Raw genomic sequence first — 26,312 nt, 5'->3', positions numbered from 1 at the left:
AGGAAATTCTACCTGCCCACTTACATCAGCTGGCAGGTGTACATGATCCCAATTTTACACGCTGTGCCACAGAGTGGGCCTCTCGTGCAGGCCAATCACCTCAACCACCATCCCCAAAATCCCACAAGCAATCCAGCTGGGATGGTCCCATTGTAGACCAAGTTGCTGCAGAGTGCCTGGGTGCTGCAACAACACAACACGACATTGCTCGCCTCACAGCAGTAGCAGCACCACATGCAGGGGATTTCCTGTTAGCAACCCCAATGTCGGCAACTGGCACGCGTCTCACACCACACGCCCTCCGAATTGCTGTGGCCCTCCGCCTTGCTGCCCCAATCCACACCAGATATAGGTGTATTTGCGGCGAGGTGGTGGCTGACAGGTACGGTCACCATGGCCTACTCTGCCAAAGCACAGGGGGATGGCACTCGAGGCACAGTGAAGTTAACGACATCATCAAGAGGAGCCTCACTACAGCTGGATGCCCAGCTGAAAGAGAGCCCCGTTACCTAACGCCCCGTAACTCTGATGCTCTTATTGGTCGCCCGGATGGTATCACAGTGAACCCCTGGAAGAATGGCAAGCAGTTGGTATGGGACTACACGTGCGTATCAACCCTGGCTAACACCTACATTAACCTCAGTGTTGCACAACCAGGTGGCGCTGCCACCCACAGGGAAGCAGCCAAATCCCGTAAGTATAGAGAACTGGATCACCACTACAATTTTGTCCCCATTGCTTCTGAGACGCTCGGCGCCTGGGGTAAAAGTGCTACCAGTTTTTTGAAGGAACTGAGTTCTAGGCTCATTGAAACAACAAGGGACCCGAGAGCTGCAAGCTTTCTTTTCCAGCGCCTCAGTGTGGCGATACAGAGGGGAAATGCGCACTGCATCCAGGGTTCCTGCCCGCCATCTGAGGAGCTGGAGGAACTCGACAACCTATGACAACCATCTTTGTAACCCATATGTAACTCCTTTTTTGTAACAAAGTTCAAATAAAGTAAATATATATATGTACATACAAAAGAATGGGGGTGGTAGGAGAAGATAATATTAGTGTTCAGTGAGAGACCACAAGGTCTCCTCTGAATACTTTTTATTTTCTTCTCCGAGGCTATGGGTCCCCACATTGGCACCAGAGGTGGTACCCTCACAAAAAAAAAAAAAATATATATATATATATATATATATATATATATATATATATATATATATATATATATATATATATATATATATATATATATATATATATATATATATATATATATATATATGTATATATATATACACACAGTATATATATATAAATAAATAAATAAATAAATAATAAAAGCTGACCACACCATCAGGTGACAGCACAATAGGAGCTATTGGTTCTACTGTCAACAATCTTCAGTCCTGAGAAAAGTGGGATTCATTAGAAGAAGAGGAGAGTTAGGATCAAGCAAGCCCCCAAAAGGAAGAGACTATGAGGCAAACCCGAGAGCAATGCAAGCTCAGAGGGAAAAAGGTACACTGACCAGGTATGACACTGTGGACTGCTGCAACTGGACACAAGTGATGCAACCCTGACTAAACAAACTAAGAATCAATACCTAAAGGACCCCTTCAGAGACCAATCATTTCTATTTGAGCCAGAAAAGAAAGAGAAAGCTGCAGACAAAACTGCCCACCATGCCAGAAAGAACAAAATCTATGCTTTTAGAGGAGAGCAAGAAATTCTTCAACCCCACAATTTGAAGTAAAGGCTAACAAAAACAGAAGGCCTCAAAAAGGAGTCACAGGCTTTCATCAAAATAAAAGAAAAACCATCACCCAATCCAGAGACCATGAAGAAAATGAGCAGACTGGAGGTGAAAAAATCCGCAAGACAACTTATGAAATGGTGCTGAGTCAACACTGAAAGCAACAAAAGTGGCTCTTCCAAACAATAAGAAGCGACACAATTGGATATAAGATGGTAATCAACAAACTACCAAGACAGAAGACAAATGATGAAGAGAGACTAATAGATGAAAAGAGCACCAGGAAACATCATACTACCCCCAAGACAAATGATGCAGGTGGGAACCAAGAGCTCAGCCACCTGAGCACCACACAGATGGCAACAAACCAGCGTCAGAAATTCTGCATACAAAGAGTTGAGGAGAACCTCAAAGCAGCAAAAACATGCTTGGATTCGGACACTGCGCCAAAAAGGGTCAGAAACCAAGATTAAGCAGGCCACCAAGGAGATAGAAGGAATATTCTGTAAAGTGAAAGTCTCAAGTCTGGACAAAACATGGATCAACAGTTGAATGTGGAGGAAAGAGAGAAAAGGCATCCACCTTGACCAGACCAGCTGAAAAGCATCCACAGCCTCATGATTGGGGAACAGAACTATGTAGAATGGAAGCCACTAGTTCCATGCTTAAGTGTAGAGGTTCACCTCAGGGAGCCATAAAGCCTCACAGAGCCAACTGAACAGAAATGTGCTAAAACTGGTGTATGGAAGTTCTAAATGGGTTACTGTTAAACAAACAAGGACAAGCTTACTGAATGCAGGTAATAAATTTAAAAATATATTATTACAAAAACATTGAAAGTTAAGAATGCCAACTTATATTTAATCAAAATGTTATTTTACTTCATAAATATATTACTGGATGGATTGCTAGTGTGACAGTGTTGATTCTGTGATGCTGCAGAATGTGAAAGATTTGGCGAGTGAACAGAGTATCTTTTTAAAGAAATTCTTATTATTCTTTTATCATTTGTGACTTTTACTTCTGGGATGATGCCTCTAGATCCCCATGTGCTAATACAGATGACAATGGGACAGTTTGATTTACCTGAACTTCATTAGCAATTGAGTTATTGTGATGACATTCCTCTTCTTTAGCTCCAAGCCGGTGCGTAGGTTTTAACATGTGCTGGTCAATCCCGTTAAGACCCTGATCTCTGACAGTCTCCTCACCACCACAACCAGGGGCAACCTTGTGCTGCTGCCCAGAGCCAAGATCCGTAAGACGACCATTCAGATACATTCTTTCCATACAACCTATACAAATAATAAACAAAATACTATAGTTTGATACTGTCAAAAAAAGAATTCAAATAAAGCTTAAAAAGTAAATAAAAGATGACACAGAACTTGGTTATATTATTTAAAACCATTTACAGTACTTGGATTACAACATAAACACATTAGGTTCCTTACCACTGAAGCTTCCCGAGTCCCGTAGATGCCACTGTCTGTTGGCAGACTGTGCCACTTCCTTGGGAAGACCACCAATATAGAGGGGTGAAGAGACCTGAAGGTATTCATTAGATCCATCATTTATTATTGAGCGTGCAGTACCCCGATCTATACGCATTGTGAAGTTCTGCTTAATAGTCAGCAGTTCAACAGAATGCCACTCTCCATCACTTACAACCTCATAACTGTAAAAAAATTATGAAATCATTAAGATTGTTACACACTACTGTAATAATGTTTAAAATACAGTATTGTCATATATTACATTATTAACCCTTAGACAGCAGTTGTCGTCATTCGTTGATTCACGGGGTAATGCGCTTATTGTCATATGACGATTTAAACAATTACTGTCTGGGTTTTATATGTATGATGCAATTATGGATATAATAGCTCTATGTGAATGTTTAGTAATGGAGTTTACCTTGACCCATGAAAAAAATCCTACCACCATTTCATGGTTACGTTTACTAGGGGAATGCAGTTACTGTCATGAATATTACTAGGGGAAATGCGGTCATCGTCGTATGACTTTTTGAACAATTACTGTCTGGGTTTTATATATGTGATGCAAATATGGATATAATAGCTCTCTGTGGATGCAATGGAGTTTACCCTTGACCCATTAAAAAAATCCTGCTACCATTTCATTGTTATGCATACCAGGAGGATCCTGCTGCCATGTACATGTGCTATATTGATGGCTTACGCCTTTCTTTCAATCTATACTCTTGCCCATATGGTGCTAATTAGACCATATGTCATTGCCCAGAGCCCAACACCATTGTATATTATGTTCATATCCTTTTCACTACTCTTTATGGTTGTAATGGAGTATACCAGGTAAACCAATCATCAGTTGAAACATCTATTATTGAAACAATTGCGCTGGTTAAATTATGTGATTTATCAAGTTATTCAACACACATACTCTGGTAAATGAAGAGAAGCAGGCAATAAACAATCAGTGAAACACCCGAGGATAACACAGGCAGCATCAGCAGTCAGGCACTGGATGTTGGCAGGTGTTAAACATACCTACTGCACACCCAACGAGTCGAGTGCCTCCACCCAATGAAATGATAAACATTCACTGATTTTCATATTTTTCTTACAGTTTGCATACAGATTTATAATAATAATGACAATTTTTTTTTATTTTTTTTGTGCATAGACAGGTACTGTACTGTATGACTTTCTCCATAACCATTGTCTAAGGGTTAACCCTTGTGTTGCTAAAGGTTATTTGGCCATTGTGACCCACAGATGCATAACAAAAAAAAATTCTTCTAAACCTGTTAATTTGTGTTCCCTGATCACGGAAAAAATAATAAAACAATCGTAAGTGGCATATTTTGCCCGCTATAGGGCAGGGAAGCCTGGCAAAAAAGAGGCGCTGACTCAGTGTGCATCGGAGGCAGTCTGCTCAGTCCCAGCTGTCAGGCAGGAGTGGCCACAAAGAGATAATTACCTAATTATTTCAATGACTCTGATTGATTTTTCTTCATTTTTTTGCTGTAATATTATTCAATAGTGTGTAGTGTGATATATTTATATAATAAAATGTGTGAATCATCGCTGTACTCAAAATTATGGTGTGCATATTATTGATTCAATTATTGTGTTCACAAAACAATAAACAAATACTTTGTCGGTTATTACACTAGATACACAGGTTATACACTATATATGTATCTGCATGTTTTGTTCATCATAACGAACCACTAAGTTGATATTGCAAGTCAAAAAGCAGTGAGGTGTGGCCACCACATCTGCCAGTCAACCTCTCACCGCCTCTCCCTTTTCTGCACAGCGAAGAGCCGCAACTGAACAACAAATGAAGCACCCCCGGCCTGACCAACCAAGCAGCAACCCAAGGACCCCTCCGGAAAACAGCAGGTCCAAACATCATCCAAAAAGAAGGAGACTGCAGCAAACGAAGAACCTACCACTAAGACCAAACGAGGCAGAAAAAACATGGGCGCCGGAGGAAAGCCGGACACTCCCCGACCCTTATACCTGGCTATAAGGTAACAAAACAAAAACACACGAGAACCAAAGGGGTTCATGACACACTGAAGAGAAGAAGAAAATAGACCACCTGGGCCAATGACCAGGACGGTACCAGAAGCATAAGAGCAGGCCAAAGGTGAAACAACACCCAAGACAGCAAGCGGAACAGAACAGAAGGAACAGCAACACCGAACGCAAGCTGGAGAGGCCCGCCAGCGCCACCCAGACGAGGCGACAGTACACGGCACCAGAAGATGGCCCTGGAACAACGCCAAAGGGAAAGACAAGACAACCCTATTAGAGACCAAAGAACTCTCCGCAGTGATAGGAAAACCAGAAGGACAGCCAGGAAACTATACACTGCCACTGAGACGAAGCATGCAGTTGGAAGACCAACAGCGAAGCCACCAGTGCCTACATAAGCAACAAGAAACTTGAGACAAAAACCCGAGACGTGAAGACTCGAAGGGAAGAACGAACCAGCCTCGTACAGGGCTGGACCGATCTGCAAAAAGAGGCGGAGCTGCAGGAAGACCCTCGAGATCGGAAACTGAAGACAGCAGCGCCCCCCCAACTAAGGCTGGCAAAGAACCAGAAGGAACGGCCTCCAGGGAAGCAGGAACTCAAACCCGGCGAGCCGAAAAAGAACCAACCCGGGTAAGCAGACACACCCTGTCCGGGAGGAACCCCCCCCCCCCCCCAGGACCCCTAAAGGACCAACAAGGCCAAACACCGAAGAGCCAGGGCCCAGGCAGAGGTCAACAAGGAAAATGAGCACCACAAACTAAAACATGAGACGCGAAGAAAAAAACAGCGACCCTGCAACCCGAAGGAGCAGTGCAACCAGCTCCAGCAGGGAAAAACGACGCACACGTCCCCGAGGTATACACGAGGAGAACGACGCAGGACGTGTACCGCAGGAAAAAAAAATCATACGGTTCGGAAAATGAACAAAGAAAAGCTGGAGCCAGGACTGGAATCCTAGCTACCCATCCCAAGAAAAGGAACCAGTAGGGTAGGAGCGGTTGACCAGAAGTCCACAACCACCTGCAGATATTGCAACACAGAAGCCTGCAAGGAGATACAAGGAAAAAGTGAAAGAACTCAGTACCAAAACTGAACACTGGTTTAGTCCAAAATCCGGGAACTGAACCTGGACAGAAGCCCACTCCAGCACCTAACAACAGTACATATAGCCAATAAGCACCGACCAAGATACACACGATCTGGAAGATCCTGTGTATCGAATTTACTCAGTTTCTATGATCGAGCAACAGAGATTTTACAGGAAAGAGATGGTTGGGTTGACTGCATGTATCTGGACCTAAAAAAGGCTTTCGATAGAGTTCCACATAAGAGGTTGTTCTGGAAACTGGAAAATATTGGAGGGGTGACAGGTAAGCTTCTAACATGGATTGAACATTTTCTGACTGGTAGAAAAATGAGGGCAGTGATCAGAGGCAATGTATCGGACTGGAGAAATGTCAAAAGTGGAGTACCACAGGGGTCAGTTCATGCACCAGTGATGTTTATTGTCTACATTAATGATCTACCAGTTGGTATACAGAATTATATGAACATGTTTGTTGATGATGCTAAGATAATAGGAAGGATAAGAAATTTAGATGATTGTCATGCCCTTCAAGATGACCTGGACAAAATAAGTATATGGAGCAACACTTGGCAAATGGAATTTAATGTTAATAAATGCCATGTTATGGAATGTGGAATAGGAGAACATAGACCTCACACAACCTATATATTATGTGAGAAATCTTTAAAGAATTCTGATAAAGAAAGAGATCTAGTGGTGGTTCTAGATAGAAAACTATCACCTGAGGACCACATAAAGAATATTGTGCGAGGAGCCTATGCCATGCTTTCTAACTTCAGAATTGCTTTTAAATACATGGATGGCGATATACTAAAGAAATTGTTCACGACTTTTGTTAGGCCAAAGCTAGAATATGCAGCGGTTGTGTGGTGCCCATATCTTAAGAAGCACATCAACAAACTGGAAAAGGTGCAAAGACATGCTACTAAGTGGCTCCCAGAACTGAAGGGCAAGAGCTACGAGGAGAGGTTAGAGGCATTAAATATGCCAAAACTAGAAGACAGAAGAAAAAGAGGTGATACGATCACTACTGTACATACAAAATAGTAACAGGAATTGATAAAATCGATAAGGAAGATTTCCTGAGACCTGGAACTTTAAGAACAAGAGGTCATAGATTTAAACTAGCTAAACACAGATGCCGAAGAAATATAAGAAAATTCACTTTCGCAAACAGTGGTAGACGGTTGGAACAAGTTAGCTGAGAAGGTGGTGGAGGCCAAGACCGTCAGTAGTTTCAAAGCGTTATATGACAAAGAGTGCTGGGAAGATGAGACACCATGAGCATAGCTCTCATCCTGTAATTACACTTAGGTAATTACACCTATGTGTAGCATAGAGGGAGGAAAAACGGAAATAGGCAAGGAAAAGACCCGAAATACGGACCAAGTAGCAGCCGGTAACGCAATGTACATGACCAACCACATCGAGTGTTGCAGTTGGTCGCACATACACAGAGGGACACCATGGATATAAAGGTGCAGCCTGGCACTGAAGATAGACAAGGAAGGAGTGGCCAGAGATCAGAGACCGAGTCAATGAATGAGGACACAAAGCACGAACCAAGGGAACGAAGATTGTCCAAATATCAAGAAAAGACCCAGGTGCCGAAAAATTAAACAAAAAGCAAGGGGAAGGAAGTATGCATAACAGAAGGGAAAGGACTAGGAGGACCAGTTGGAACCAGAGCCAGAAGCGACTCCCACCCCCAAGTCCGGACCCTGATAACCAAAACGGGGCAGTCTCGGGGCATCCGGGGGACTGCAACCAACCTAGCGAGTTGCAGCAACCTAAACCTAGCATGCAATGCCATAGCTGCCTGCACCCGCATATCATGATCAGTGGCTTGGGTAAATGGGAGCACATACATACAAAACACGTCACACGACTCCGGGTCAAAAGAATCACCAACCCAACAGGCAACATGGCGGATGCACAACCGGTGAGTGTCACCCTGAAACAAGGTGACAGAGCAACCTTCAAACTCACAAGATGCGAGGGGGGACTCAGGGATCACATCCATCGGACAACGTAGCCCCCGTAGGGTTTCCCAGGGCCCTTAGCCTTGGTACACGCTAAGGGAAGCCCAGGCAGGATACTGCGAATCGGCACCCAAGTCTACCAAACAAACTTCTACAAGCTGAACCCCCAGGACGTGTCCACTCACGGGGGCCAAGCGGGGAGTACCTCCAAAACAAAAAATATATACATAAATACCCCTATAACTGCAAAGGGGGACCACAAAGAGCCAGAGCTCAACCCCTGCAAACACAACTAGAGTACGAAGGCAGAACCCCCCACCAGGCAAAAAACAAAAACAAAAGAAAAACCCTGCAAGAGGACAACGTACCCAGGCGGAACAGAGCCGGCCGCTGTTATTGGTGAAAACTAGCTGTGCAGTACTCCATGCCCCTACCAGTGATGAAAACTACCTCCTATCCAGAGACAAAGGCAACAAAACCCCAGCTGACTACAAGGGCGGCCAAGTACCGAGCGGTAAAGGACACAGTGGAGGTAGATCCCAAGGTGACTTGTGGAAGGTGGCCCCAAGCCCCAAGCGCAATACTTACAGGGCACCTAGGGAAGAGAGCCCTAAGCACCTGCAGCCCGAGTACCATGGAATATGTCTCCTGGCTCAAACATCATCTGTAGAGACAGCCCACACCACAAGACACAGAACTGAAACAAAACCAGAGCCATAGGCACCCGACCGGTCAGTAATCACATCAGCCAAGATCTGCCGGTTCGATCGTCGGTGCGGAGGGTCTGGGGCTCCCCCTTTCCCCCTCCGGGGAGGGGGTTGCGCAGACGGTGGTGCGGCGACGTGATGATGTCATGCCAGTTTGATAATTTTGTTTGGGGAGGCGCCTACCTTTCTGGGTGCCTGTCCCAGTCGATGGCAGATATAGAATGCTCCCAACCACAGGGTTTCTATAGGCCATTGCTCCTCATGCCTCTCTGAGGGAGCCAGGTTCTGGCTCATGGTTCCCGGTAGGCAAGAACTCCAAGCACTGACTGATGCCAGAAAGTTATACATATCCATTCAGCCTGGATAGCTCCGGGGAGTTGACGGGGCTTTCCCCAGAAAACATAACAGAAATATAACTTCTAACGCAAACCAGAAGATACAGCTCACAATTTACTGCCAACCTGCACATATTTAACTGAAGTTACCTGAAGGTCACTCTCTGCCCGAAACGCTTTGCGTAATACTGTAGTGGCTTTAGGCATTGTATGTACTAGCTCTATCTATAAAGCCAACAAACTTTGTAAAATCTCTTTATGTATGTACCTTACCTAAATAAAAATTATTATTATTATTATTATTATATCTCTAGTGCCCATTCCAGGGACAGGAAGCCAGTGGTTTGTCAAAGAGTCCTCCCCCCCCCACTGTTCCTGAGGATTTTTTGCATCCAGATTTTGAACTGAGGTAATGTCTAGGCATTACCTTGGCTTTGGTAGGTTGGCAATTCTATGGTTCTAGAAGTGCCCCAACTGACACCTCACACCACACCAAGTGCCTCAACTGACACTGAAAGATTAACACCACTCCTCATCCTGTGCAGTGTATTTACAGTACAGTACATGTAATGTCAAGCCTGCTACAATGTATAGTGGGGCCTCGACTTAAGAATTTAATCCGTTCCCAGAGACGGGTTGTAAGTCGAAACGAATTTTTGAAGACGGATGGAAGACAGTTAAGAAATAATGTAAATTGAATTAATTCATTCCACACCCCAAAAAATATTAACTTAAAAATATATTTTATACCAAATAACACTCATTGTGTACTAGCTACTATACAGTACTGTATGTATATCTTACCTTGAATGACTCTTGTTGGCGTATGGAAGACGGTTAGAAGGAGGGAAGGAGGAGAGGTGTTAGTGTTTGGAAGGGGAATCCCCTTCCATTATAACATTAGGCATATGTGAACAAAAGCAGTGATGACTTTTCTGGGGTACTCTCTCTCCTATGCTTTGCCACCATACCACTAGGACCTGCTTGTGGCTCACTGCTTATTTTTCTCACTAAAAACCTGTCTAGCAACACTTGTTTTTCCCTACGTTGTAACACTTGTCTGAAGTGAGACATCACATTGTCATTAAAAAATTTAACACGACGGCCGGCTACAGCTTGATTTGGGTGACACTTGTCAGCAAAACTTTGCAATTCTTTCCACACTGCACACATTTTCTTGAGGAAGGGACATCCTCTACTCTACATCAACAACCCATATACCATTTTCATGTTTACGAATGATCTCTTCTTTTTCCTCTGTGGTCATCCTCACATGTGTTTTCTTAGGTTGAACCTTACCACTGACTTTCTTGGGACCCATGGCATAATATATAATAATTACTTTTATCTTAAAAAAAAAAAAAAAAAAAAAAAAAAAAAAAAAAAAATTAAATTTTTTTCGAGTATGATCGTCACTAAGCAGGTGGCTCTGGTAAACTGAGGGAAAGTCAGCTGCACCAGAAACCATGCGATCGGTTGACCCATACGCGTATCAACAAAGTCGCTAGTCGAGGCAAGGGTCGTAAATCGAGTTGCATTTTCCGATGAAATTACGTCATAAATCAAAAAATTCATAAGTAGGAGCTGTCGTAAGTTGAGGTGCCACTGTATCTATTTTTCTTCTGCCGTGGTACATGTTGGAAAGAGCTGTATTAAAATGCATCCTTTAGTGATATGCATCAGGCCCAATCAAATTGGAAAATAAGCTTCCAAGTTTATTTTTAAACTTCTGTCCCAAGTGAAGACAAACATAAGAAATATAGCAAAGATTCAGTAACAATTAGAAAGATTCATAATGACATACCTGAACATGTTGGAAACTGGATAATTTCCCACATCAAAAGATACTCTGATGCGACCCTTAAACAGCTCCACTGCAAGATGTGCCGACTCTCCTATGTAGAGTAGCACTCCATCTTCTTGGTTAGTTCGGAAGTGAAGAGTCACATTGGATGTGGGACGGGTTCTAAGAGGCTCCAGAGCAAGATAAGAGTCATTGGTACCAAAATGAACCCGAGTTAGATACTCACAGTGTTTTCCTACAAAATACAAACAAAAACCAGAGTCATTACAATAAATCATTCTCAAACCCCTTTACAACTTGCATATTTTTCGAACCAGTGATGACACCAGTTAATTTGTTAAATTGCTACACATAAAAAAGGATAAGGTACTGTAAACATATTAGGTAAACACATGTAGTTTACCTACTACCAGGATAACCACAGCAAATATAAACCGAATACCTGTACTGCTGTAACAAGTCTGTACTGCTGGGGACTGAATTATTAAATTTATGTATCCTATAGTTACTTCACTATAATAAATAACTTATCTCTTTGACTTAGTTTTTCCTTGCTATTACCTTACTACCGTTAAATTTCATAGCCAGACTTTACTATCCCTGCACTGCACACCTGATTTTGGTCAAAATTTCATGGTTCAATTGTTAAGGACATATTTTTCTTGTTTTTATGTGTTCAGCTAATATTAATGTCAAAATGTTTCCAAACTCAACCCTTTTCATTTCAAATCACAAAGTGTGATGAAAACTTTAAAAAACATTTAAATATGGCCTAATTAAAACAAAAAATTGCACAAGTCTCAGAATGCACAGTTAAGTGGTTAAATTTCACAAGCTGCCTTTACTACTAATTAAATTTTACAACTTGACTTTACTACCCCTTAAATTTGACAAGCTGACTTTACTACCCCATAAATTTCACAACCTATGACTTCACTACCCTTTAAATTTCACACAGCCCATCCTCACAACTAATCATACCCTCTTATTTACAATAATACCCAACCTAGTTTTCATACCACCAATGATTAGTTTGTCAATTATCTACTTCTAATTACAATACAGTATAAGTCTACTATTACTGAAAAGTGATAATACTGTTAAGATTAATGTCTTGACAGTATTATCACTTTCTTTCTACCCTCTCAAACAAGAAGTTTACTTTTAAATGCAAAGCAAACAGTATATTATATAGTACCTAAATATATATATGTAATATTTGTAAACAAAAATTGAATTATATCTGGTTTGTAATTAACACAATTGTTTATGAATTTATGAAAAAACTGATTTTTTTTAGCTCTCGTGTAACAAAAATTAACAAGATGTCTGGTTACAATCGGAAAGTCCCGGGTTCAATTCCTATGGCAGGACAAATGTGTGAGTATTGTTTTCTTTCACCTGATTTCTTTGTTCCTCTAGCAAGAGACACCCAGGAGTTAGATAATTGTTGTGGGCAGCATCATGGGTAAGGTCAGTAGTTGGCCTAGCGGAACCTCTATAAGCCTGACAGCCTTCCTGTCCACGATACTGGGAAACCCTAAATTATTGTAAATTCCATGCTGTATGGCAAGGAATGAATGGATAAATAGTTGAAAAAGTTAACACTATATTTTTGTTTACTCTTATCAGACAGCTGTGAAACACTATACAGAATAATTTAAAAAAAACAATCTACCCCCTGGTAGGAGGCCTGGTCGATGACCGGGCCGCGAGGACGCTAAGCCCCGGAAACACCTCAAGGTAACCCCTTCTGTAAATCAACATCAAGGATGTTCAGTTGAGTTCATTTATGATACCCATCCTGGGGGTTAGTTGTGAAAAAAGGTTACATATTGAGCTTTGAAATTGAAACTCAAAATTCAGATTATGCCATTTCAAATTTAAATCCCTCCCTCCCAAGGAACAAATTAAAGATCAGTCTCGGCTTTGCCTTGAGGCAAAGCTCAATGCCTTAAACCATACTGATACTCTGCCAACAAAGATTTCCCTCCATCAAATCATCACGTATGAGACCTTGACTAAACGGTTAACTATTAAATAAATTTAGGTTATCAAAGTGCAAGGATATGTAGTTTCAATGTTCTACAATAAATTGCAGATATTAAACAAAGTAAAAATATATTGTAGTATGATTGTGAACATCTGCTTCCTGTTTTGTTCATTTGCTTCCTCAGCCTTTTTTAAAGTTTTCAGACCATGAATACCTATTAAAAAATCCTATACAAAGATATATGGCTGCATTGCTCACCTGAAAAACCTGGAGAACATTTGCACACATAATCTTTTGAGTTTGGAGGAACAAAACAAATGCCATTCTGACAGTCATTCTGTTGACAGGGTGAAGTCTGAAGGAACACTGCCGGGCCGACTTCACAGAACTTCCCCGTGTAGTCATTAATGCACTTGCATGTGTATTCATTTTCTCCATCTACACATGATGCACCATTCTGTTGACATTAACCATTAAAATTTGTACAAAGCAACATCATAGTCAATATTTTATATTATTATAAATAATAAAATAGTCAATATTTTATATTATTATATTAAGGAATTATTACAAGAAGGAAGGCACCAAAGTGAGGAGATTATGTAGCATCTCTGCATTAAATAGCTGGCAACTTTATCCATCTAATTTGTTCAAAGTATAGCATATATTACACATGGAAATGAGAAAGAAACTATACAATACCTGACACAAATGGTTGGCACAGTCGTCAATGTTCACGGTACAGTTCTCGCCTGTATATCCCAGAGAGCACTGGCACTCATAGTGAGTTGAGTGATCGACACACGTGGCTCCATTTTTACAGGGATTAAATTCTTTGGTGCAGAAGGGGATCTTACGCTCACAGTAGTCACCTGAATGGATGTAAAGAGTACACATACAGGGTAAAGTACTACTGAATTTTCAGAAAAAAGTTCACTTAATTTATATAATGTTTACAAGTACACAAAATTACAAAAGTAAAAGAAATATTACACAAATAAATAAATACACACAGTGTATACAAATTCAATGCAATCTGGCCATGCAACATTATTCTACCCCAGTGAGTTATATACAAGTAATTTTCATCATATGCAACTGTTAGGGCATTTTCTGTTTAGTTTAGGATGTCATTCATCTTAGAATTGTGTATGATATATTTCTTATGTGCTAATTTTCTCATTTCTAAAGTGAGAAATGATACTATTCAACGAGACTGACGTCACTTCCATCCTTGTATTAGGCGATGTGTGTAAGCCCAAGCAGATAGGTGACATTCAAGGCATGCAATGATTGGTTAAAAGGTAAGATATCAGCCAATAAGAGAGGAGCTCCATTATGTAATCAATTAATCCATGAATCCAAACTTGAGTTCAGAATTGAAGAACATAAGAAAGCATGTAGAATTATGGCTGGTAACAGTGCTGTAGCAAACCATAGTTGGGAAAAGGATCACAATATTGATTTTTTGAAATGTGAAATAATCTATAAAAGTAATAATATTAGCACTAGAAGGGTAGTGGAAGGGGTTCTAATAAATAGTACTCTGAATACTTTCGCTGGCAACAAAAGCTTCACTTCAGAGGATAACTTTACTAGGAAAATGATTCTGAGTGAATTAAAATTAGATCTCAATAAATGGATGAATGAAAACAGTCCCATTAGCTGTGTTCCTTGGGGTATTGAGAGGGTTACGAGGTATAGCATCCAGATAAACACCTCTATTAATAACAACCCCAGTTCCCAGAACAGCAGGATTATGGAAAGGACACACGACCACAATTCTGTAGAAGACATTGCCGCAGGTACATCAGCAGTCGGGAACAGAGGTGACATGGTCAGGAGGTCAAAAAGGGTAAGAGGATTGGACCCATGATAGCAACCTCATTAGACATTGAGATGTAAGTCTCATCCTAATCACACACTCAGACCTTGACAAAGCACTCAGGAGAATGCAAAAGACTTGGTGTAAATTCCTTACACAAATTTCACCAATACACATGTGGGTTTTATCCTATCTTATTTGATACTAATATTTATGAAATAGTGCTCCACATTTTCTTCATATTGCCCTTAATTTGATTGAATTTATTCTCATAGTAGTTTATTTTGGCTCTCTAATTATTTTCAACAGCACTTATGAGTACCTCCTTGAAACTTCTTTGGAGATGACCCCTAACCTATACTACTTTTCATAATCATGGTTTTTTGTTGATAGATTTAAGTATACCCTTAGTAAGCCATGGATTGTTTAACCTTTTAGTTGTGACTTGTTTCGTTAGCATTAGACAGTGGGTATTTTAGAGGCTCAGAGCTTTGTGATGAAGTGTTTGCACTGCTAGGTTGATGTGTATATGTATATATACACAGGCTGCCTGTCCACATAAAATTAATTAACACTTTCGCCCACCGATGACGAAGTATGGAGTCAAAAAGTGATACTTTCCAAGCAACATGTATGTGGCTATTTCTAAAGCAAATGGTAATAACCATAGTTAGTTTAAGAAATTTATTTTAATATTTTCTTCAATTCTTTGTAATGGTTTAAAGTTTTTTTTATCACATTCTTATATACAGTATATATATAGTGGTAGTCACTTGTCTATCGATGGACACTAAACTTTATCCAGCTTTATCATTACTGATTTTGGAAAGCTTGCACTGCTTTATATTCAAAACATAAGTCGGTGGTATCACTGTCAATTCTCTAAACATTCATGCTTGTTGGGACATCATATCCATGCATGTGTATACCTGGAGCATACCTGAAAAGGGTTCTGAGAGTTCTTCTACTCCCCGAGACCAGCCTGAGGCCAGGCTCGACTTATGTGTGTACAGGTAATTACATGAGTGTAGTTGCAGGATTAGAGCTACGTTCGTAGTGTTCCGTCTTCCCAGTATGTACTCTTTGTCATATGATGCTTTGAAACTACTGATAATTCAGGCATCCATCACCTTCTCACTAAACTTGTTCCAACCATCTACTACTGTTTGCAAAAGAGAACTTCTTAATATTTTTTCGGTAATGTTGCTTAGCTTGTTCTTGAAGTTGCAGGTTTCAAGAATTTCTTTGTCAATTTTGTCATTTCCTGTTACTATTTTGTACGTAGTGATCATAGTGCATCTTTTTCTTCTATCTTCTAGCTTTGGGATACTTAACACCATTTGCCTGTCCTCGTAGCTCTTGCTTTTCAGTTCCGGAAGTCATTTAGTAGCATGTCTTTGTACCTTTTCAAATTTGTTGATGTCTTTGTACCTTTTCAAATTTGTTGATGGGCTTCGTGAGATATGGGCACCACACAACTACTGCTTATTCCAATATTGGTCTAACAAAAGTCATGAACAATTTCTTTAATATTTCACCATCTATGTATTTAAAACAATTCTGAAGTCAGAAGGAACCTCGAACATTGTTCTGTATGTGTGGTCCTCCTGTGACAGTCTACTATCCAGAACTATCCCTAGATCTTTTTCTTTATCAGTTCTTTAAAGCCTTTTCACATAATTTATTGGTTGTGTGGTGGCCTATTTTCTCTTATTCCACATTTCATAACATGGCATCTATTCACATTGAATTCCATCTGCCAAGTGTTGTTCCATACACTTATTTTGTGTGGGTAATCTTGAAGGGCACGACATTTGTAATCAGCAAATACGTTCGTATAATTCTGTGTTCCTCCTGGTAGATCACTTATACTGTATAGACAAATAGACGATGAACATTACTGGTGCAAGAACTAAACCCTTGTGGATCTCTGCTAGTAACAATTCTCCAGTCTGATACATTGCCATGCATTACCACTCTTCATCTTTCTGTCAAAAGATTGTTCAGCCATGTCAGCAGTCTGCATGTCACCCCTCCAGTATGCTCCAGTTACCATAACAATCTTTTGTTTGGGACTCATAAACTCTTTTCTAGGTCTAGATAAACAGAGTGAACCCAACCATCTCTTAACTGTAAAATCTCTGTGGCTCACATAGAACTAAGTAAATCTGATTTTGATTTGATTTGATTTGGTTTTTGATTGAATTGTTACACAGGCACCTCCTCTTCAAAAGCCATACTGTCTGTTATTATATAATTTTACCTCCAGGCTTTCTATTGTTTGGTTTAAGCAATTTTTTCTAGTATTTTGACTGCAACACTTGTCAATGTTATGAATTTATAATTTATAGGGTCTTCTCTGCTACAATTTTTATAGATTGGAACTATGTTTGTTTTTTCAATATATATTTGCTAAAATTCCTACACACAAAGATGTCTGAAATATCAATTGAAATGGAATTCTCAGCTCAGGTGCACATTCTCTCAGAATCCAAGGTGAAACTCAATCTGGTCCAACTGCATTATTTCTTTTCTTTAGTAATTTTTCCACTTTATTTTGAGACAACTCCATAGTCTTCTCTGAAATTTACATTGTATTTGGTTTTCTGAAAATCAAATTTTTCTCAAATATACAGTGGTACCTCAGCTTACAAATTTAATCCATTCCCAGAGAAGGTTCGTAACCTGAAAATTTGTAAACCGAAGTGAATTTTTCCATAAGAAATAATGTAAATTGAATTAATCCGTTCCACACTCCCAAAAATATTAACTTCAAAGTAAATTTTATACCTAATTCACCCAAATCTTTAGTACTAACGTATGTACAAGTTATTGCTTACCTTTATTGATGACTCTTGTTGGCATATGGAAAACGTGAGGATGGGAAAACGTGGGAGCCGGTCGGCCGAGCGGACAGCACACTGGACTTGTGATCCTGTGGTCCTGGGTTTAATCCCAGGCGCCGGCGAGAAACAATGGGCAGAGTTTCTTTCACCCCTATGCCCCTGTTACCTAGCAGTAAAATAGGTACCTGGGTGTTAGTCAGCTGTCACAGGCTGCTTCCTGGAGGTGGAGGCCTGGTCGAGGACCGGGCCGCGGGGACACTAAAGCCCCGAAATCATCTCAAGATAACCACAAGATAAGAAGATGGGGAGGATGAGAGGTGTTTGTGTTTGGAAGGGGAGTCCCTTTCCATTATAACATCAGGCAGTGATTACTTCTCTGGGGTACTTTCTCTGGTATGTTTTTCAGGCTTACCAATAGGTTGCTGAAACCTATTGAAACCTTTTTTGTTTTTCTCACTAAAAATCTATCCATAGTGGCTTGTTTTCCCTACATTGTAACACTTGTCTGTAGTGAGGCATCACAGTGTCATTAAAAAGGTTAGGGCCATGGCCTACCACAGCTTGCTCAGGGCATGGCCTTTCAACAAATGGTTGCATTTCTTCCCATAGTCTACATCACTTCTTAATTGTTGAGGAAGGGATATTATGTACTGCCTCCTCCTCTGAAGACATTTCCTCAGCTGCCTCTTGTTGCTGCTCATTGTGAAGGGCTATGAGTTATTTGGTGGTCAGTTCTTCGCTGTGTTTCTCCACCATCTCACAGCACACAGCACTCAACACTATGAATGCCACTTCTTTTTCTAAATTTCTCAAACCATCCCCTGCTCGCCTTAAACTCTTTTGTATCTGCATCACTCATTCCAGGGGTTTTCTTTAACAGGTCTTCATGCAATTGCCTTGCATTCTCACAAATGATGATCTCTGAAAATGCTATCACCTCCTAACTCCTTGTTGTGTACTCAAATTAATAACAACTTTTCAACATCCTCAAGTGTTTGTGTTCTTTGTTTCCTGAAATTCTTTACAAAGAATTTTAGTGCGATTGTCACTAGGCGGGAGGCACTGGTAAACTGAGGCGCGGTTGCTGTGCCACCATTTCCTTTTTATTTTCTGTGAATCTGTTCCCCATTTTCAATCTCTAGAATTTATCCTTTATATGCAGCTTGCTTTTAAAGTAAATGGTATGACACCTTAGCGACGATTTTTTATTTCAGAAAATATCATCGTTCAGCATTTTAAGAGTGGATTTTGCATTGGGGTTGAATCTGGAAAATAACGTCGCTAAAGTGTCAGCATTTTAAGAGTGGATTTTGCGTTGGGGTCAGACCTTGAAAACATTGTCGCTAAGTTGTCAACATTTTAAGAGTGGATTTTGTGTCAGGGATAAACCAACAATAAATCATCGCTTTGGTGTCATCAATTTAAGAATGGAATTAAGGTCAGAGGTGGTCCATCTTTGGGAGATATGTTAATTAGGAGTATGTGATGTGAATACAGTATCAGTTCTTGAACCCGCCTCTAGATGTTTATATTTGTAGGTTCTTTACAATTATCCCAATTTTCCTGAAATTTAAAAACCGCTGTTCTTCAGACATAATAAACGAGGTAAAGTTAGTTACCGAGTTTCAGCTTAACGAATTTTAGAAAAGGTGGTGTGTGTGTGTGTGTGTGTGAGTGTGTGTGTGTGTGTGTGTGTGTGTGTGTGTGTGTGTGTGTGTGTGTGTGTGGGTATGTGCGCTTGAAAATATTTGTTTAGTAATTAGTAAAGTTATGAAGAATAATTAAAATTTACCTGTGTAACCAGGGTGGCACTGACACCTGTACTCCTCCACAAGGTCAAGACATGTAGAATTGTTCTCACACTTGTTTCCAGCACAGTCATCTATATTGACCTCACATCGGTCACCCTCAAATCCAGGAGGGCAGTGGCAGCTATATGAAACAAAAGCAGTTGTTAAGACGTAATACGACAAATAAATATTGGGTACTGAGTAATATGAAGAACTCTTTTTCTAAGGCCCCAGCACCAAACTTGCTGGTTGCTCAGTAAGCTCTTGCAGTGGTTTTAACCATCCAGAGGTTGAAAGGCCTTAAGCCCAACACCAAATTAAACCAAGAGTCAGAGCAGAAAGTCAAACAATGCCATTATGTGTAAGATCATGCTCAGTATGTGTAATTACCTAAGTGTAGTTACAGGATGAGAGCTACGCTCGTGGTGTCCCGTCTTCCCAGCACTCTTTGTCATATAACGCATTGAAATTACTGATGGTTTTGTCCTCCACCACCTTCTCACCTAACTTGTTCCAACCGTCTACCACTCTGTTTACAAAAGTGAATTTTCTTATATTTCTCCGGCAGCTTTGTTTCATTAGTTGAAATCTATGACCTCTTGTTCTTGAAGTTCCAGGTCTCAGGAATGCTTCCCTATCAATTTTATCGATTCCTGTTATTATTTTGTACACAGTGATCATATATTATCCTTCCATCATCAGCAAACATGTTCATATAATTCTGTATTCCAACTGGTAGATCATTTATGTAAACAATGAACATCACCGGTGCAAGAACTGAACCCTGTGGTACTCCACTTTTGACATTTCTCCAGTCCGATACATTGCCTCTGATTACTGCCCTCATTTTTCAATCAGTCAGAAAATTTTTCATCCATGTTAGGAGCTCACCTGTCACCCCTCCAATATTTTCCAGTTTCCAGAACAACCTCTTATGTGGAACTCTGTCAAAAGCCGTTTTTAGGTCCAGATAGATGTAGTCAACCCAATCATCTCTTTCCTGTAACATCTCTGTGGCTCTATCATAGAAACTAAGTAAATTCGATACACAGAATCTTTCAGATCAAAAACCATACTGTTTGTCTGATATTATATTATTTCTCTACAGGTGTTCTACCCATTTAGTTTTTATTATTTTTTCCAATATTTTGACTACAGAGCACCACTTGGTTCCCGAACTTTAGTTATCCGAAACTTCCAGTTTCCCGATTGGGGTTGGGGAGTCAGGCTACACGAACTAAGTTCGGGTAGGAAGTAGTCCACCAAGCTTCTCGCCAGCCGATGTTGGGGTTACCCTACACGAACCAAGTTCGGGTGAGGAAGCGGTCTGCCAAGCGTAACACTGGCCCGTGGTGGTGGGTGGGTGGGTGGCAGATGGTTTAGTTTGCCCACTGACCGTGTCGGGCGCCACCACTCTGGTGCCTCCTACCCTGTGATGTCACAGATTCACGGCCTATTGTTCCCATTGTTTGAATTTGTCACAAGACTGGAGTGTTCATTCCGTGACTTTGTTTTACATATCAGCACAATCAAGGAACATCCGTGCACCATGTCGACTCCAAATGCACGCATTGTGTCAGTGAAAGCATCTACAAGTGGGTTACGTAAAGGAAAGAGGTCAGTGATGACATTTGAGAAGAAAGTTGAAATAATTAAGATGGAGAGCGGTGTCCCGAGAAGTGTCGTGTGCGCTGAATATGGCATTAATAAAAGTACTGTTTTTGATCTTCTTAAGGCTAAACCTATCATTTTTTACTATTTCTCTAGAAGTGAAAGTGATAAGGCAATACGAAATAGAAAGGTAGTCAGTAAAGCAAAGGTGGAGAATGTTGATAATGCAGTGTGGGAGTGGTACAAATAGAGACGTGAGGTGACGAAGAAGCCAGTGGCAGGCTGGCTGCTCGTGGAAAAGGCGAGTGAATTTCACCAAGCAATGAAAATTACCCAAAAATTACAGCGAGTATGAAACTAAGGACATGATGAGTCAGTACAATTTGTATATGAAGTTTTTAAATACAAGAGCCAAGGGAATGAAACAAATGTCAATTAAAGAGTCTTTTGCAATGGCTTCCAAGAAAGCTCGCATTGCATCACCTGCACCTGACTCATCGCATGTTGACCCAGTCAACCCAACAACTTCAGTCAACCCCAACAACTTCAGTCAACCCAACAACTTCAACATCCACCATCACCTCTTCCATGTAAATAACTATGTTTCATCAACATCGATCATCAACATAAGCGGATCAGGACTTCAATTATTGGTGAGTACAAACAAAATACGGTCGCATTTACGCTATGAACCTGTCGATTTTTCCCCTAGAGTTTTTTCATAAATTTTTCTATTTTTTTTTTCTCCATTTCTCGCATACGAACTAACATGTTAACCGATGGGTCTCGTCCCCAATGGATTCGGAAACCAAGTGGTGCTCTGTATTACACTTGTCAATGATACAGGTCTATAATTGAGGGGGGTCTTCCCTGCTGCCACTTTTGTAGATTGGAACTATGTTAGTATGTGTGTGTGTGTGATACTGACCAGAAGGTCAAATTTGTGAGCAACTTTAGCCAAAGGCAAAGAATAACTTTATTTTAATGACAGCTTTAATTTCTGATAAGCTCTGTCATTCAAAGAAAAGCTTGTATATATTCATGATAATCAGGTTACATAAGTAGCTGACATAGCATTTACAAAATTCTATAAAATCAAAGCACAAACAGTATATTGCTTTGCCATTATACAGGAAAAAATTTTCTTGTGATAAATTGTGATATCTTGTGATAAATTGTGATATAAAATTTCTTGTGATAAACTGATCTCAAGATAACTTAAAAGAAATACAAGACATTCAACATTCTTCTCACAAGAGAGCCTACCTGAATCGGCCAGCTTCAAGAATCTTGCAGGTACCCAGATTCCTGCAAGGATTGCCATAACAAGCATCTATCTTATACTGGCAGTTTGGCCCATAGAAAGCTGGAGCACAATTGCATTCATAGCTGCGGTTGGCAAGGGGGCGACAAGTAGCACCATTCTCACAAGGATGCGTATAGCACAGGTCACACTTGGCAAGTACCTGAAGAAAAAGCCTGGAACTTAAGGGAAATTTCAAATAAAACATTATTCAAGTGTTCTTAGAACTGTTAAAAAATACAGTTACCAAACACAATGTGCCACATTTATTCAAATAAATTTAACAGTGAAAAATACATCTTATATAGTACTTTACTTATTAAATGACTCTTTGACTAACCTCATCAGGGACCTTTGGAACACACTTAAAGGACTGTGTTGGAGTAGTAAGTACAAGTTTATCCCTCATAGATGGAGGCTCAGCACACCGCGCAATTCCAGGTTCCACAAAATCACCTTTTACCCAGTCCGAAAACCATGCCAAAGAGCAATCACAATAAAGTGGATTTGCTCCCATTGCTCTATAATGAAGAATGAGTGCATTAGTGAAACTCAGTTTAAGGTTCTCTTTCGAGTTGTGACAGATTGTACTGCAATGAACTGATGGAATTTTGCATCACAAATACATCAAAAAATGATAAAAGAACACTTACATATGTGTAATGAAGACAAGATCACGAAATGCACCATCAGGGATCATTGAAATATCATTCCCATGAAGAGATCTGAAATCAAAGAAGAAGATAGTTGCAGGCAATGAGTCACAATAACATGGCTAAAGTATGTTGACCAGACCACACACTAGAAGGTGAAGGGACGACAACGTTTCGGTCCGTCCTGGACCATTCTCAAGTCGATTCTCACAATCGACTTGAGAATGGTCCAGGACGGACCAAAACGTCGTCGTCCCTTCATCTTCTAGTGTGTGGTCTGGTCAACAAGTAGATAGTTTATTGTACAGTAAAAAAAATCTAACTAAATCCTAGGAATAATCAATCATATCTTTGACTTTGAGGACAAGAAGGTCATTATTCAACTGTATGCTTGGTATGCTATACAGTATTCAACTCTGGTGCTTGGATTAGTGTATTCTAGCATAGAAACTTCATCTTCAGAAAGACATACCTGGTTTGGAGAAAGTTGGAAGAGGAAAGTTGTTGCCTGGTGCCAAACACCAGACAACAAAAATCATTCCAGAAATAAGTCAGCTCTCATACTCAGAATGGTTGAGGGCCACAGGGTTAACAACACTGTAAACCAGACATGACTGGGCAGATCTCAATGAAACTTAAAATACTGAACAGTTTGGAGAATGTTGATCCAGACAAGTTCTTCAAAAGGTCAGATGTAACACGAACAAGAATCAATGGTTTCTAGCTCAACAAGGCACAATGCAGGACTGAAAACAGGAGATGCTTTTTCGCCTACAGAGTTATAAACCCATGGAATGGCTAATCCACTGAAACTGTAAATGCCAAAAAACTGTTGAAGTTTAAAATCCAGCTTGAAAAACTTAACAGTATAAATGGGGGGCATCTGACAAGCCGCCAGCTTCCTGTCCTCACCAAGGACATTAGAGTAAATTCCTCAGTAAAGAGGAACTTTTAATAATAATTTATATACTAATTTTATTAGAGTAAAAATGACCCTCAGGTAAATTCAGGAAAATTGATAATTATTATTATTACTACCCTATTCCTCACTTTCATGGGATGGGAAGTCACCAGCCCAGAGAGAAAAATGAACACCATAGTGAAAAATAGTTAAAGATATTATAAAAGAAAATTTAATGGATGAACAAACACCTCCACACACCAGTTACCCACAGTAGAATATAAATGAAATAAAACTAATTTTTTAAATTATAATCTTCATTATCCATTCTTAAAATACTTATACTGTACTGTATATGTTTCACAATCAAATAATGACTGATGATTGTTTTTTCACGATCATTATAGACATAGACTAATCCTGCATACACTAATGAATACAACCATCGTCTATGAGGTTTCATAACAGTTTATTAAGTCATCCTGTGAGTTACTTTAGTGGGCTCCGTTGGTTGAAAGCGACTGACATTACATACTGTTTATTATGCAACGTCGTTTACTTTCAACGAATAGTACCCACAAGGACCTGTTTCTTTTCCAAACGAAATCTGGCATAACTTACAACTAATGGAGATTGGTGTGCAAGTTATTTAATAAGGAAACACAATATGCACCATATACAAAATATAGTGCAGTAATATCTTAGAAGCATATTTATTTTCTTGTTACTTAATCCTATACTGTATGTCTATGCATCACTAACCAAATCATAGATCATGAAATAAGCACTTGATTTAATGCAATTTACCATTTAAGTTAAATATGATTACTTAATGTGTGAAGATTCTTTGTATTAAGAGAATTAAACCATAATGCTGTATGATATACTCTTTATGTGATGCACATTTAAACAACACAATAGTGACATAATGTGGTTTTCTTTTTGTGACTCAAGCTGTAACAGTTTACTCACTTAGCTGTCACAACTAATAAAAATGACAAGGTGGGTAACAAGAACCTTTCAAACAAGAGATGCCAGACCAATGATGGTACTTTTTAAGGCACTAGTACTCTCTAGGGTGGAATATTGTTGCACATTAACAGCCCCAATCAAAGTTGGAGAAATTGCTAACCTGGAGAACCTTAAAAGATCTTTTACTGCCCAAATCCACTCAATGAAACACCTAAATTATTAGGACTGCTTAAAATTTGTAAATCAGTATTCTCTAGAGTACAGGTGGGATAGATGAGTAATAATTTGCATTGGAAAATATTAGAGATATTAGAGACTGGTTCCAAATCTGCACATATGATAAAGAATCATAACACATCTAAACATCCACAGGGATGTTAGAAAGAACTTTTTTAGTGTCAAAGAGGTTGACAAGTGGAATGCATTAGGAAGAGATGTGGTGGAGGCTGACTCCATACACAGTTTCAAGTGTAGATATGACAGAGCCCAATAGGCTCAGGAATCTGTACGTCGGTTGATTGACGGTTGAGAGCTGGGACCTTAGAGCTGAAGCTCAACCACCACAAACAATTGAGTACCACACAAAAATAACACTTTATGAGACCAGGAGGCATGGTAGGAAGTGCAGAATAGCCCTATTGAAAAGCAGGGGTATAATAGGTACATTGACAAAGAATTCTATGTACATCATGGGCCTAAGAATTTTCAACACACTCTCTCTCTAAATATAAGAAGCATAACTAGCCAACCTGTTCCAGTGTTTAAAAGAGAACTTGATAAACACCTCCAAAGAATAAATCTAACAATCTGGTTGACCAGACCACCAACCAGGAGGCCTGGTCAGAGACTGGCCCGCGGGGACGTTGATCCCCAGAACTAACGGTAGGTAACTGCAAGGTAACGTGCCCACAATGGCTCTGAGTAATCCACTGATATGATTTACTCTGCAGCTGAGCTGTGCCTGCAGCAGCTTGTGTTGTTTTCACACTACTGTATTTGACTAAGTCATGGATATTACAATTAGATATGGATATTAGAATGATGAACACCAGTTCATCATTCTATCTTAGGAGTAGCAGCCATAAAGCAGATAAAAAAATGAAGTGAGTGAAAAGAAAATGGGAAATAATGGTGTTGTGTGAATGAATTTACATTTCACACAGGAAAGATAAAGCTGGACATGGAGCTTCAGCACATGTTATAACTGCTAGCAATGCTTGTCT

The 26,312-nt window shown here is 40.0% G+C and overlaps 1 protein-coding gene across 1 annotated transcript in view; it reads right to left on the bottom strand.

Moving 5' to 3' along the window:
- Positions 1-26,312, bottom strand: part of LOC138354471 (protein slit-like) — a 71,605-nt gene that overhangs the window by 11,260 nt on the left and 34,033 nt on the right. The window contains exons 13-21 of the mRNA XM_069308675.1: positions 23,217-23,288; positions 22,904-23,084; positions 22,527-22,726; positions 19,652-19,791; positions 13,891-14,060; positions 13,447-13,645; positions 11,196-11,430; positions 3,202-3,425; positions 2,834-3,042 (exon numbers count right to left, since the gene is read on the bottom strand). Of these exons, the coding sequence (XP_069164776.1) occupies positions 2,834-3,042; positions 3,202-3,425; positions 11,196-11,430; positions 13,447-13,645; positions 13,891-14,060; positions 19,652-19,791; positions 22,527-22,726; positions 22,904-23,084; positions 23,217-23,288 (1,630 nt within the window). The remainder of the gene's footprint in view (positions 1-2,833; positions 3,043-3,201; positions 3,426-11,195; positions 11,431-13,446; positions 13,646-13,890; positions 14,061-19,651; positions 19,792-22,526; positions 22,727-22,903; positions 23,085-23,216; positions 23,289-26,312) is intronic.

Source organism: Procambarus clarkii, chromosome 63, assembly GCF_040958095.1.
Source record: "Procambarus clarkii isolate CNS0578487 chromosome 63, FALCON_Pclarkii_2.0, whole genome shotgun sequence".
NCBI classification, from domain to species: domain Eukaryota; kingdom Metazoa; phylum Arthropoda; class Malacostraca; order Decapoda; family Cambaridae; genus Procambarus; species Procambarus clarkii.
The sequence above is the reverse complement of the archived record's forward strand: the minus strand, read 5'-3'. Positions and strand labels throughout refer to the sequence as shown.